Source organism: Botryllus schlosseri, chromosome 4 (genome assembly GCF_051294905.1).
Source record: "Botryllus schlosseri isolate E-star chromosome 4, Bs_hap1, whole genome shotgun sequence".
NCBI classification, from domain to species: Eukaryota; Metazoa; Chordata; class Ascidiacea; order Stolidobranchia; family Styelidae; genus Botryllus; species Botryllus schlosseri.
Window position 1 is genome coordinate 11,208,615 of NC_137239.1, and position 15,355 is coordinate 11,223,969.

Sequence of the window (15,355 nt, forward strand, 5' to 3'; positions counted from 1 at the left end):
CTAAGAGGGTCCTTTAAATCAAAACATCTCATTTCAATTAGCTAGCCAGTAACTTTTTTAGGAAATCATGAATTACTTCGCACCATGTCCGTATAAATAAATTATATACATCAACAGTCAATTCAAATTTTAAAATAAATCATGTCACACTTAAGACTGGACATCATGTGATCTGTTTCTATATCATTCAGTGGGAAGCCGGACACCGCGTTGGTGACCCCTGCTATTTACGCATAATATTCCTCAAATCGTCCTCACCTACTATATATCATTGCTATCAACAGAATCAGAGGATATAGGCAACACTTTATAAGGATTTCTCTGCATTTACTGGAAAACTTACTCTCGAATCGTACATTATTATGATGTTGATGGTCAGAGCAGTTTTATTCTGCTGCACGTTCTGTGTAGCTTATACAGGTAATACTGTTTGCTATAGTTTTGCACAGATTATCTAAAATGCTGTTATGTATGTATATTCAGTGTGCAGCCCGCTATTTATGACGAATTTGTTCTCAGCTCTCCAAAACAAAGCCACATTTCGGGACACTTTACTGAAATATTACAATGGCCAACAAGATACTAACATCTTTGCCGCGGCTATGTTAAGTTGCTACCAGAAAGGTGGATGGCTCGTGATGCCGAAAGACAGAAAGCTAAACGATGCCGTGGCTGAAGTATCACAGTGAGTTTTAAACGCGAGTTATTTTGCTGGAAGATGATATTTATGCATCACAGCGGAGTATTTGCGTGGATTGGAGGATCAGACATGTTCGGCGAGGGCAATTACGAGTGGATCGATGGAGAAGACGTGGAGTGGTCGAATTGGTAGGACATCCTTCCAACATTATGTTGAGTTTACTGGTAACCACCATATTCTCATGGGTCTCGTGATTTAGCCGACAGTTGAACCATGGTGTCCTACAATGGTATAGACCAGGGACGGCCAACATACGGCCCGCGGGCTGGATCCGGCCCGCGGACTGTTTTCCGTCTTACATGATAATGTGGCCTGCGGCCCCAGTCTTCCGAGATTCCCCACTACTTGCTTACATACGTCAAATTTTAGTGACTGTATGTTATTATACACAATTTGCACATGTATGCGCAGCGAGCGAGGCTGGTGCTTACGCGTACGTTAGTCGAAGCGAGAAGACTTGCATTATCGACATTTACGATGTACTCAACCCTAATGTAATTTGTGGTAATTATGGTGTTAGTCGACTACAATGGTCATTTACACCAGGCCGATATTTCTTATTTTTGATTCCGTAAACGTCGACTTGTAGCACGGCATGCTTCTAGGCTTTTGTAAGACACCGCTTATGCCAGGGGTCGCCAACTCGAAACGGGTCGCGGGCCACTTTGAAATTTCGTAAAGGCCGCGGGCCGCATGAACTCAATATCGAGATAAAATAGGCCACACAGTTGAACAACCACGCTATATCTCGCCACCTACTAAACCAAAATGAATTGATATCGTGGACAATTTGGGGTACCGGGCTTATCGAACGCCTTGAAATCTTAATGAAGGATTGCACCGTGTGTTGATTGATCAGAGAGAAGCAGACATGGTGCTGCCTGTATGACAATGCTGTTCTCAAATCCACATGGTCTTCGTCATTATTGGCGAGAATTGGCCTTGAAGTTACATTGCTGTCTTTAAAATACATTCATTAAATGCGATTTATTTCTTTTATATGTGGATAAATGGGCGACTAATGCATCGATTCAGCAATCCGGCCCGCCAAGTATTTAATTTTCCTATATCCGGCCCGCCGACTGGAGAAGTTGCCCGCCCCTGGTGTAGACACAAGTACATCTCATTACGAAGAGATAGCGTAGTGGTGTAATCCACAGCTACAACACCAATGGGTTATGGGTTCGAGTCCGACCGAGGTCGACTCCAGAATTCCTACCTAAGTGTAGAAGGTTTATCTAGGCTCCTCCTCGTCATATCATCCGCGTAAGCGGTGTCTTATAAAGAAGCCTATAGAAGTGGGCCGTGCTACAAGCGGGCAGTTACGGAATCGTAAATAACGAATATCGGCCTGGTGTAAATGACCATTGTAGCAGGGCTGTGGAGTCGGTAAATTTTACCACCGACTCCGGCTCCGACTCCGACTCCACACATTTTCAATATACCGACTCCGACTCCGACTCCTGAGTCTTTAAACGTACCGACTCCGACTCCGACTCCGACTCCAGGGTTTTTAAACGTACCGACTCCGACTCCGACTCCCGACTCCGACTCCAGCATTATTACCAATTTAGTTCGAAAATTATATGCCACATTGTCGGTTGAATGACTATCATACAATCATTAAACATATGCAAACGATGACATGCTAAATTGTTTCATTGTGGAACAGCTCGAATTATCCACTATGCATTTTACATGAAAGAAAGACTTGCTAAATATCCTTCCTTTTTCAAGTTTTTATAACATGGACTCTCTAATATACTGAAATGTATGAATCATTCAAATATGGCAGATGTCCAATCCTGTATAATAAAAATGTAGATAAAAATCCAAGTGTAGTTCTTGTGTATGATTCAGCAACTAATAAAGAGATTGAACTTACTAATTTTGCCATTGCACACTATCCTAATTACAAGCACACACACTCTTACTATACTAACAGTTATTGGTCATAAATGGAATTTAGTTAAGTAGTCAAAGACCATAGCCTATGTCCAGTCTACATGTACTTTAATCAAGTATTCAAGGATTCGGACTTGCAGTCTTTCTTAATCATTTGTTCGACCCAAACGGCTAAGCTACACTACAAATATTTTAGATTTTGTCCAGTGGGAAGCACCCTTTGGTCATATTTACATCATTTTTACAATTTTACAAAACCAGCCGATGCATTTGCTCTGTCACAGTATCATGGTATAATTCCAAAAATTGCATCAATTTTGACTGCATCGCCAAAGCGCCTATTGCGATTTTCTTCCCCTCTGCAACTGAGTTGTCATTTGCAAGTAATGTCCAATTTTATCTATATCAGGGGTGGGCAACTTTCTCGGCCAAAGGGACACATGAGATATACGAACCATTGCGCGGGCAACTGGAATGTTGATAGCCTTTTTTAGTCGTCCGATAGGAGCGAACCGAATTAGGTAACATTGCAAACAAGACTTATATTGATATGCTCTAAAATTGATAACAATATATGTCATGCAACTGTGCAGTGCGCAATGAGGGTCTGGTCGCGCGAAGTGCGAATTTTTTTTGCAAGATAATGACTGAATTATATCAATAAATATGTTGATAACATACATTGGGGGTCGCATCTGTATACCACTGGGCTCATTTGGCAAGGACAGGATTATTCGACGTTTAGACATAGCAAAATCGACGGTATCAGTGAACATGAACATGCCTCTATCATTTTGTGCAAATGTTTTGTCGACGATCTCGCTGCGAGTGCACAAGCGATGCCGCTTGTTAGACGACACGTTATCTCCTAATTGCGAATATAGTTAGACTCAATTCTGTGAATAATAGGTATTTATAATTTTCAGAAGTGGGCTCAAATACTGAATGCAAGAAATCTATAGTGACAATGAATCATGCGAAGTACCGAGAATAATTTCAAGTCAAATAAATCTGCTATGAAATATTCTACTTTATGGTCATATACGAAGATGTGGGATAAATGTGGCTGGTCCCTGGATACTTCAATGCGTCAGAACTGTTGTTTTATTCATCATCAAATGTCGTGATCATGCTAATCAAATTTTGGTTGGCCTTGCAATTGTACCTGATGTCATAAATAATTTCGAGAATTACCTCGCAGGCCACACCTAACCTTCTCATGTGCCAAATTGGGCCTGCGTGCCACAGGCTGGCCGCACCTGATCTGTATGGTTATTAATAACAGTGATTGGTGGTACATAAAAAATTATATTTAAAATTATTCGAAAACAAATGTTTTCATGATAGAGAAGTTGGAGTCGGAGTCGGAGTCGAAGTCACGGTCATTCTCACAAACTCCGACTCCGACTCCAGTCAGTATTTTTCCACCGACTCCGACTCCGACTCCGACTCCAGCTATTATAGTTTTCACGACTCCGACTCCGACTCCGACTCCATCAAGCGAAAATTACCCAGACTCCGACTCCGACTCCACCGACTCCGACTCCGACTCCACAGCCCTGAAGTCAACAAACACCATGAATACCACAAACAACAAACAAGTACATCTCACGGCTCACTGCGATTGGTTTACATCACACTCTCAATTTGACCAAAGGCAATTTTACGATAATTTTTGACCGGCTTGCCGAGCGTGAAAATTGACGAAAATGGTATCAATTGAGAGATAACGCAATACTGATTGTTAAAATATAAATTTTAATCGGCTCGTGGTCCTGGAACCCCCCAAAATCAGCCTAGGATGTTGCATTGTAACCTAGTTTGGTATTGTGGTAGGCCTACGACAAAGCCGCCTGGAATAATACGGCGTAGCTCAGGAGCAAGTGCGCACGAGAGCGAGAGTGAGAATGCTCAATCGCCTGCGGAACAATGGCCAATACCCTTGCAGTTTGCGCTGCTCGTCACCTGCTACAAGACAGCATTGTTACGTCATGATACCAAACCCCGGGCTCCAGTGCTTTTCAACCTGTGTGATGGTACGCATTTGTGCTAATGAAAAAAATTGCAGTGCGGATGACAGAGGTGCTGCAGATGTGTAAGAATGAAAATCCGGATGAGTGCGAATGAAAATTGTGAAATATTGTTACTTTTGACGTGCGACGCAATTGTAAAAACTTGTTTGACTTACGCCGCACCATTAGTCGCAACTTTTACAATAACTTTGTCTCGAACCACCAGTAATGAATTAATATTTGCACACTATAATTAGTACGTAAACAAAAGTCTGGTTCCTATCGGGTGTAGTGGCAGGTACGACTATACAGTGCATCAGCACGTCTGAGACGTCAAATCAGCGTTCAGCTTCCTTTCTCTGAAAAATAATCATATTTTATTTAATAACGGCTCGATTAGTGCGAGGGACAAATAGTAAATATCATCATTGTTGTTGGTGTTGAATTTTTTGTGCTCGGCAGCAATGCCCTTGTAAACCATGTCGATTAGTTATATATGCATTTTTCCAATAAATCTCTGGTCCGGACAAAAATCCAAATTCTCTTGTCGGAGAAATCGTGGCGGGTTGGGTCAGTATGTTATCTATGAAGAAAGGCACGTCGTGTTTCCTAAATATCATCATTATAAACTCGCATTGTAAATGATAATTTTCACCATTCAAAAGAACTGAAGGTAGTTGTTCTTAAACATTTTATACCTCTAGCCAGTGGCGGCTCGTCCTATAGGGCAACTGGGGCATTGCCCCACCTAAAATTCCGTTCAATAACAATTCTTTACCATTTATAGACGCACACCAATCTATATATACCGAAATCACAGCGAAAATCGTATTCTTCTTGTCCTTTCGCTTGTAAATGCCCATATATAGCGTAGTCTCTGCGAAAATCTAATTCTCTTGCGTGTTTTCGCTTTGCGAATGCCTAGCCGGGGCATGTCCCGGTAGCGCTCATAACAAGCTTTCACTGTCTATTCTCGCAGAGCCGCGCACAATAAAGAAACGGTGATTTACTCTCTCCTTTTCATAAAATTACCGAGCAACCGGGGCACAATGGCTCTGTGCCCCTAAGGTGTGATGTAACAATCGTATCTATAGCTGAACTCGGTTACCGTCATATGCGTTTAATCGACCTTTGCTGGTATAGGTTGATTTTGATGGTGTTTCACACCATGAAAACTCTTGAAACTTGGTATGTCATGTCGTGATGTTGGTATTTAACACTGCCCGAAGTTTCAGGGTTTCTACTTAAAGTTTAGGGTAATAATTCCGTTTCCGAAGGTGAGTGCGTGCTGATCCGTCATGTATCGCAAACAGATTTTACTCAAAAGCCGGTATTGGTATCCATTGATTTTGACGATGTTCAATACTGAGATCGGTTATGACATTTGGCACGGTAAGTCTTAATGTTAGTATCGAACGCTGTACCAAGTTTTTAAGTTTGTCACTGAACTGTGTCAGTGGAAATTTCGTTTCCTAATTCGAGTGAGAGCTGACTCGTCATTTATCATTTAACAGATTATACGCAAAGCCGGTATTGGTCTCTATTGATTTTAACGATGCTCCCAGTGTTGCCAATTTAGCGATTTTCGCGCGAGATCTAGCGATTTTTCATCTGGTTTAGCGCCAAAAAATATGGATCTAGCGCCTAGCGATAAATCTAGCGATTTTTGTAAAAGTATTTAGCGATTATTAAGCGCTTTTTTACCGAAAATAACTAATAAAGATCAGTTCTGGCCGACGACTGCATTGGCTATACTGGCCACCAGAGTGCGGAATCCGATGATCTAAGTCAGTGATTCTATAGATTACTAACCTACGGATATAGATACGCAGGTCCCGTCGTTACGCTCCGGCAAGCAGTTACACTTATTGCTGAGCACTCTAAAAGCAGCATAATTGGTGGAGGTATAGCTTGCGACTCGAGGGCTGAAATGTAATGAAACTGGTCCCGATCGAGAGCTACTGCCGCATTGATTCCGATAATACAAATATGGGGATATGGAACCACCTCAAAACAGCCCTCAAAATCTGAAAATCGGCATTGTTCCAACAATGGCAACACCGCAACACGATGAATATAACAATGGCAATTTCGTCAAGCGATTGTTCAGAACAATGCCAATTTTCAGAATTTGAGGGATGTTTTGACGTGGTTCCGTTTCCCTGACAAGATATTAATTTGTATTCTCAGAATCAGTGCTACAGTAGCCCTCGTTTAAGACCAGTTTCATTAAATTTCACCCCTCGGGTCGCAAGTTATGTCACCACCGATTATGCTGCTTTTAGATTGCTCAGCAATAAGTGTACCTGCTTGCCGGAGCGTAACGACGTGACCTGCGTATCTATCAAAGATGAGCGGATTTGAAATTTCTATGTCCTAATCCAATCCAAATCCGAAGCTTCAAATCCTAATCCTAATCCTAATCCAGAACTTATACATATTCAAGTCCATATCCAATCCACATCCGATTCCAACTTAAAATTCAGAAAAAATGCTCATTTATGCAAGGAAGGGATTGGAAATTTTTCTTTCACAACCAACGATTCTCTTGATTTAAGATAACATAGCAGAGAGCTGCACCCCCCATGTTCATTTGCACCGAGTTTACAATAGCATAGTGTACCTTAAGTACATTAATAACTGATCTGAATACAGTTTGTCGCGATTCACCACGCGACAGATCAATCGCCCAGAAAATCGGAAAATCCAATCTTAATCCTAATCCGCTCAGAAAAAAATTTATAATCCTAATCCAATCCGAATCCGATAAAATTTCACAAATCCTGTTTTTTCAAATCCTAATCCTAATCCATGCTCATCTCTGGTATCTATCCGTAGGTTAGTAATCTATAGTGATTCCCAAGCGCGGCCCCCAGCTAGCCTTCTTGCGGCCCCAAAAAATATTAAGAAATCGAGTTATGACAAAAAAATTAAATTTATATTTATAAAATACACTAGCTTGGCTTGGAGTCTGGAGTTTTTAATTAAGATTGCAGGAAAGTCGTGAGTAGACTGATATCGTTACACCCGGTTGAACGAGCAGTAGCTATAGATATAGGTAAAGACAGGACTGTAACTGCCGCACGCCAAACCCCCAATGAAGGGGGGACGAGCTCGAACGGGGCTCAAAATTATTTCGTGAATTAGCATAAATTATTGGAAAATTTATGCATCTTTTTCAATTGTTTTTTTTTTTGCTGTAGGCGTGATTTCATGCCGCCAAATATCTTGATTTTTGGGTACTCATCCCCCCAAAAAATCCGCAATATTTATAGAAATGGGCATTGGGCATATCGGCATTAGCCTTTACCGCGCCACGACGCACCAAGCGAGAAAACCTTGGCCGAACAGGACTGCCCTTATGCTGACCGAAAATGTCGTTATATATACAAAATACTGTCTTGGCATTCTTAACCTCACGAGACAAATACCATCCCGCGGGGAACAATTATATTCCAGTGAAGAAATACCAATTTGAAATCGTGTGCGTCTTAGTTTAGAAGCCTGTTTGGGCGAGTCTATATTTTTTTGATGTATAGCAGACAGGAGGTCACGAAATAACATGTTACGGAATCATACTAATGGACCCTACAGTTTCCAAGACACCTCACTCAGCTCTACCGGTAAATCTGATTACGTGAGCAGCGAGGACAAGAAATTGATAGCAATATATATGCAATAGGGTTGTCCATAATTTGGAAAATCTTACAAATCCTCGGTTGTAATGTCTTATTCGATAGATTATTGATAAAAAACGACACTGAGCCTGAAAGAAGCTCACAGAAAGGCCGTTAAGATTTCGTGCAAAGCGTTTGAAAGTAGCTGCCGAAGAATGGGCGTGCCACCGACCATAGAACGGCGAGAAGACTAGTAATCAAGAAACCACGGCTCTTGATTGGATAATCGGCTATGCTTCAATGACCACGTCAGCAGCAGCTTGCTGATAAGGTGAACAAGGAGTCTGCTACTGGCGGCGATTCTGAAAGCGCATTGTATGTAGGTTGACAGATAATGATTTAGGATTGATTCAAGGTATCTTGAGGTACGAAATACATGATGTACAAACAACAGCTGCTTCACAAAAACGTCTAAAGCATGACCGCTTCATTGTGAAGGAAACCGCTGTAGCCTATATGCCTTGTTTTCAACGAGGGAAAGCATAGGCGCTTATGCAAGTGGCGACGGATTCCTAGTTTCAGAAACAATATATCATTATTGAATACAAAGATAAAGCTTAACAATGACACTATAAGTTAGGTGATATTATTGGGCTCAGGTTCCAGTACATAGTTAAAGTTTTGATTGCTCTAGCGATCGGCTGAATCAGACGGTTTGGCTTAGCACTCATCAGATGTTTGCAGCAAATTGAATTCACTTGTAAATGTTTTCAAAGTCCCTAATGATGTCGCAGAAACGAGGTTTAAATGCAAGCACAGGCCCTGCTTGATATGATATGCAAACTATGCTGGATACTATTCACTATGCAGCATTGTCTGTGTTTACCTTTACACCCCTTTTCTGCGCGATTATTAAGGAATTTGACATATCATATCCAGCATATTATGTGCTTACTTTTACGTCTCTTTTCTGCGTCATCATCAAGGACTCTGACAACACTTGCAAGTGAATACAGTTTGATGTAAGCATCTGACAAGTGCCAAGCGTGACCCGCTGATTCAGCCGACCCTTAGAGCTTTCAAAACTTCAACTATGTACTACAACCTGAGCCCAATGAGATCACACAAACTATAGTGTCATTGTTAAGCTTTTTATCTTTGTATTCAATAATTATATATTATTTCTGAAACTAGGAATCCGTCGCCACTTGCATAAGCGCCTATGCTTTCCCTCGTTGAAAACAAGGCATACAGGCTGCGGCGGTTTCTTTCACAATAAAGCAGTCATGCTTTAGACGTTTTTGTGAAGCAGCTGTTGTTTGTTCATTATGTATTTCGTACCTCAACATACCCTTAATCAATCCTAAATCATTATCTGTCAACCTACATACAATGCGCTTTCAGAATCGCCGCCAGTAGCAGACTCCTTGTTCACCTAATCAGCAAGCTGCTGCTGACGTGGTCATTGAAGCATAGCCGATTATCCAATCAAGAGCCGTGGTTTCTTGATTACTAGTCTTCTCGCCGTTCTATGGTCGGTGGCACGCCCATTCTATGGCAGCTACTTTCAAACGCTTTGCACGAAATGTTAACGGCCTTTCTGTGAGCTTCTTTCAGGCTCAGTGTCGTTTTTTTTATCAATAATCTATCGAATGAGACATTACAACCGAGGATTTGTAAGATTTTCCAAATCATGGACAACCCTAATATGCAATTCCCGATCATATTGACCGATTTTATCATGAATTATCAAAAATTTTCGCGCTTCGCGCTGGCTCACTTAACAGTACAACTAGTTTCCTGGGAAAAGCGAACAAGGTGATAGGGATAGGTTTATCACCCTATGGGAGCCCAAACCCCAAGCTTACTATTTTTTTTTGGGGGGGGGGGCTGACGAAATGCTGTTTCGTTCCTGCCAACGGGTATATACGTTCGAAGATGTTATTATTGAGGGGCTCTACCTTTTCAAACACACTTCCCTCGGCTCTACCTGTAAAACTGATTACGTGAACAGAGAAAGGATAAAAATTGATGGCAATATATATGCAATTCCCGATCATATTGACCGATTCAATCATGAATTACAGAAAATTTTCGCGCTTCGCGCGTCCAGGCGATAAAACCTGCCTCACTAAATCGCCCCGAAAGCAGCATAATTGGTAGTCCTCTAGCTCACGACCGGAAGCGTCCGCATAATTTGATAGGTCCGGTCTGTATCGAAATCTAGTTTCGCACTGATTCCAAAAATGCAAATTGGAATCTCGCCAGGGCAATAAAACTACTCCGAAATAGCCTCCAAAGGTCGACTATTTTGAACAATTGGAGCGCAGCAACACAATGATCATAAAACAATGGACAATGGCGTCAAGTGATTGATCGGAACAATGCCAATTTTCATATTTTGATGACATTTGGGTCCGTTTAATTGCCCTGGTATTCGTGCGGCCCCGACCGTGCTCTGAAATTCTCAATTTGGCCCTGACACCGCAAAAGTTTGGGAACCACTGATCTAAGTTATATATTACTCTACGGATAGACACGCACCTCCTGGCGGTTACGCATGGGCAAACATAGTCTATTATTGCTGAGTAATATAAAATAGCATAATTGGCAGTGCTGCATCTTGCGACCTGAGCGCTGAAATTTAATATAATTGGCCTTGATCGAAAGCTAGTGTCGCAGTGATTTCGAAAATACAAAATAAAATCTCGTCAGGACAATGGAACCATGCACCCCGAAACAGCCCTCGAAGTCTGAAAACCGGCATTGCCCCAATATTGGCACCGCCGCAACACTATGAACATAACAATGACCAACTTCGTCCAGCGATTGTTCTGATCAATGCCGATTTTCAGAATTTGGGGGCTGTTGTGAGGTCGTTCCATTGTTTTGACAAGAATTTACTTCGTATTGTCGGAATCAGTGTGACACTAGCTTTCGTTTAAGACCAGATTCATTACATTTCATACCCCGGGTTGGTCCTCGGATTATTTTCTTAAGGTCTCTACTTATAGTGGCTGGCAAACCCGGTTGAAGTCGTGTTGTGTCGGGTCAATTCGCATGTCGTGTTCAAGTACTCCAACACAATTTGGAGAAGTCAAGCGCATTTCCACGGTACATCGCATCACGTATTCACGGACGCATCGAGCAAGGCACGCTTATATAGTGAGCGGTTATGCTCGAAAACCTCGTCAGTGGTCACCAGTGATGAGCGGATAGTGCTTTCCGACACACCGAATCCCTCCGACAACTTTAGTGTCTGAGGGAAACTCTCTCCTACTCCGAAGAGTTCAATCCCAAACTCCGAGATACTCCGATGAATCTCGTCAAGTATCCGAAACAGTGGCAAGCATGGTACAATTGGTAATGTGTTTTACTAAATTAATGTGATGATAGGGTTGGCCTCATAGTATTGTCTACTCTCCAGTCTCCAATTGCAGTGCAGATGGCTGATTTTTATGCACTTGGCAATCATTTTTGCATTTTACCCGTCATATTACAACTTAATAAGGTCTAAACCAGAGGTCTCAAACACGCGGCCCGCGGGCCGCATGCGGCCCGCCAGATCATTTTGTGCGGCCCGCGACGACATTTTGGATTTTCATTATTTTTGCAATATATCAGTGCTACGTATATATTTTCAAGTTTTGAAGTGAAAATTCGCTCTTAAATTGCTCCGAAAGCCTGAAACTATTGATCAAACTTCACTATCCGCGCCCATGCAGTAGAAGATTCACAATTTCTCCAAATTTCCAATTCAAGATGATAAACCCTGACCCTTAGACGATAGTCGTTTACAGCATTGTGCTTAGACGATTCGTGACTGAAATTTGTGAGTTAGAATTGGTCGCGACCTTTATTAGAGTTACTCGGACTCTGATGGGTAGACTCGATGGCCAAATGAAAATGACCCGAGTGGACACGGAGTCATGGGAATATTGTTAGATCAGAAGGTCACAGCTTGGTATTTCGCTTACTTAGCAAGTAGGTATAGCAACCATTGCCAATCTATTAGTTAAATCTTGGGTCGCTAAACCATGTTACTGAGGCCACTTAAATGCATTGAGTGCCTTAGTGGTACGCTCCACCGATGTAACAACAATGGGTTGTTCGGCGTTCCGACTAGGGTTAGTTCGGATATCAATAATTTTCACTATCCGGATAACGGATATATCCGTATATTTGGAATTAAAGCTAACCGGTTAACCGGATAGTGAATCCTAAGTGATATAATCGATTTCACGAGGTCTGCATGAAAAATAGATCGCAAAATCATTACATAGGGTAATTGCAGCTCCCTCCTTGAAAAGCACACCGCATCAATAGTGGCACCCTGTAGCCGGGACCGGAGTTTTGTAACAAAGAGTCCACACGTATCAAATGCTCTTTCTGCTTCCACAAAATGGGCTGAATTATAGTAAGCAAGGCTGAATATAGTAAGCAGCGCTTCCTTTTTGCCCATTCTTCTGTTTAGGTGTCCAGTACTGGAAGGGCGAGTAGCTGATACCGGAATTGAGGCCGACATGATAGCTCGCTCTAATTCCTCCATGAGAAATTCACATGATCAGGCCCGTAGCCAGCCGAAAAATAAGGGGGATGTTTTAAATAAAACGAGGTGGTTTCGATTTTTTTTCGAATTTAGTATCAGCGGGAATCAATTACGCTTGCACGCACGAACATCACAATCGCTGATCATACTAATCTCAGCGGCGTATTGTCTCCAAGCCACCAAGAGATAGGGGCCAACGCATGCCAGGCCCGAGACTATGGTTACGCCAGCGATGATATCGTTCGTACTATGCCTATTGCAGATGCGATTGTGCAAGCCAGCGATAATATCGTGAGCACCAAGCCAATGCAGATGCGATTATGTAGGCCAGTGATGGTATAATGTCCACAGAGCCTATTGCAGATGTGATTCTGCCAGCGGAACTATAGGCTTGTTGAAGACTCGAAAAACCAGGCCAGCAACGATAGCCGAGTTCGCGGCAATCAATGACCTAATGTGGCGATCTTCTCAGCGGGAGATTCCGTCGCGTTACACAGTGCATTGACGTATCCCGCTAATTGGCGACACGCTTCTCACTAATTGGCCACGCGAAACACTGATAATACGACTTATTGAAGCTTCCTAAAAGTTTAAAACACATAATTAACGATACTATTTTATCCGGTTAACCGGCAGATTTATATCCGGATATCGGATAATAATGAACCCTGCGGTTAACCGGTTAACCGTTATCCGGATAATCCAACCCTACTTCCGACACTTCTATAACTATGACACATTCATTAATATATTTATATTGGTATTTCTCTGCTCTAATATTCGAAGGTAATTGACCATGAGCTTAATAACCCATTTATCAGGCGTATATACCCAAACCCTGGATTGGGCTACACTGCTAAACCCCAAATGCTGATGTCAGATCAATCTCTGTTATCAATCTGTTAAAAGTACAATATTCATAGTAGCTGCAAAATTATAACGTGATAGCTTTTATGATAACATTGTATATTTTTCCTCTCACAGGGCGTCTACATCTTATAATTAATATATATCAAGTACAACAACACTTCTATTCAAATAGTTATAACTGTGATGATTTTTTTCATGCCAGGCCCAAATTGATACAAGGGTAAATCACATTTTTATGATGTGTGTTGAATGTCAGTCTGCTGTATCGGCTCACTTTCAATAGGGCAATTTCATCCCATCAACTAAGTCCTACTTGGAAAGACATGGAATACGCTTAGTGATGCTGCGGCCCGCGGCGTCGTCAAAAACTGGAAAATTGGCCCGCGAGCACATTTGAGTTTGAGACCTCTGGTCTAAACTGTCTGTGTTTTGGTTTGTAATCATAATCAAGAGTGTATTCTGGTCAGAGCTATCCAAGGATATCGGAAACAAAAGTTACAATACTCCGAAATTCTCCGAAAAAATATCTGTAGTAAACTCCGACTCCGCTCTGTCACAAAATCAGCAACACTCCGCTCCGAATCCACTCCGACTCCGCTCCAATGCTCATCACTAGCGGTCACGCAGAGCGATCATTGCGCAAAGCGATCTGCTTTATCGAAATGCATTGCACGTTTTGTTTCCGCTTAGAGATGACTATTACGTATTATGAACTAGAAATATGATAAGTGACTTTGGCCCCAGACGAGTAAAATATAGCTGAGAAGAATGTATTGATATTATCGTTCAATTTAACACCTTTAGCAATTGAAATAGATTTAGCGCTATTTTTTAGCGCTTATTCCTCAATATTTAGCGACATCTAGCGATTTTTGACACCAGTTTTAGCGATTTTCTTCCATCTGGAGTTGGCAACACAGGATGCTCCTTACCTAGATCCGTCATAAGCTTTTGCACGGTATGTCTTGATTTTAGTATCGAACGCTGTGCCAAGTCTCAAGGTTGACGCTCAATGATTAGGGCAGTAATTTCGTTATCAAGGTCGAGTATGGTAGAGATGTGCTCCGATCTGACACTTTAGCCTACAACGCATTGCGGATTTCACGCAAAAGCCGGCGTATCTGCGGTAACGTTAACTGAGATGATGATATCATTCTCAGTTTGCATTCAAATATTTACTTTGATATTATATTCTCCAATGTCAATTTCACCGTGAAATTGTGACCTTCAAGCCATTTGCTTACAACCCCCTGTCAAGCGCGATAGCTATTTCGTTTTAGATAGCGGCTAACAGCTGATCACTTACTTGATCAGCGTATTCCTCAGTAAATTTTACGCAAAATTCGGTCTGTTCGCAATAATTTTGACAGTGTACCATACCGAAAAGGGCCATGAGGCCACTTCTCGATGATGTCATGTAACAGTGTACTAAGTTTACGGCTTTCATCCACGTATTTATTCGGTAATATATTTTCCAAAGGCGATTTCGCAGCAGACCTATAGACAGTAATAAAGCCGTATGTGTCGTGTTACAGTTTCAAGTTTCAAGGCCAACATCTCCTATGCTGTACCGAGACCGAATTTCCGAGGCTGTTATTCTTAGTTCTTCAGAATGATGTTTTGGATTCAAAATGACAGGCCCAATCTATGAGATAACAATTGCGTATCTGTCCGAACTCGTTGACCTTTCCAATTAGGCTTA

At 41.8% G+C, this 15,355-nt stretch overlaps 1 protein-coding gene across 1 annotated transcript in view; it reads left to right on the forward strand.

The window, feature by feature from the left end:
- Nucleotides 1–269: 269 nt before the first annotated feature.
- The window catches only part of LOC145438066 (uncharacterized), a 31,001-nt gene continuing 15,915 nt past the window's right edge, over nucleotides 270–15,355 (forward strand). The window contains exons 1-3 of the mRNA XM_080315448.1: nucleotides 270–420; nucleotides 520–685; nucleotides 739–828. Coding sequence (XP_080171574.1) covers nucleotides 363–420; nucleotides 520–685; nucleotides 739–828 — 314 coding nt within the window. The 5' untranslated portion in view covers nucleotides 270–362. The remainder of the gene's footprint in view (nucleotides 421–519; nucleotides 686–738; nucleotides 829–15,355) is intronic.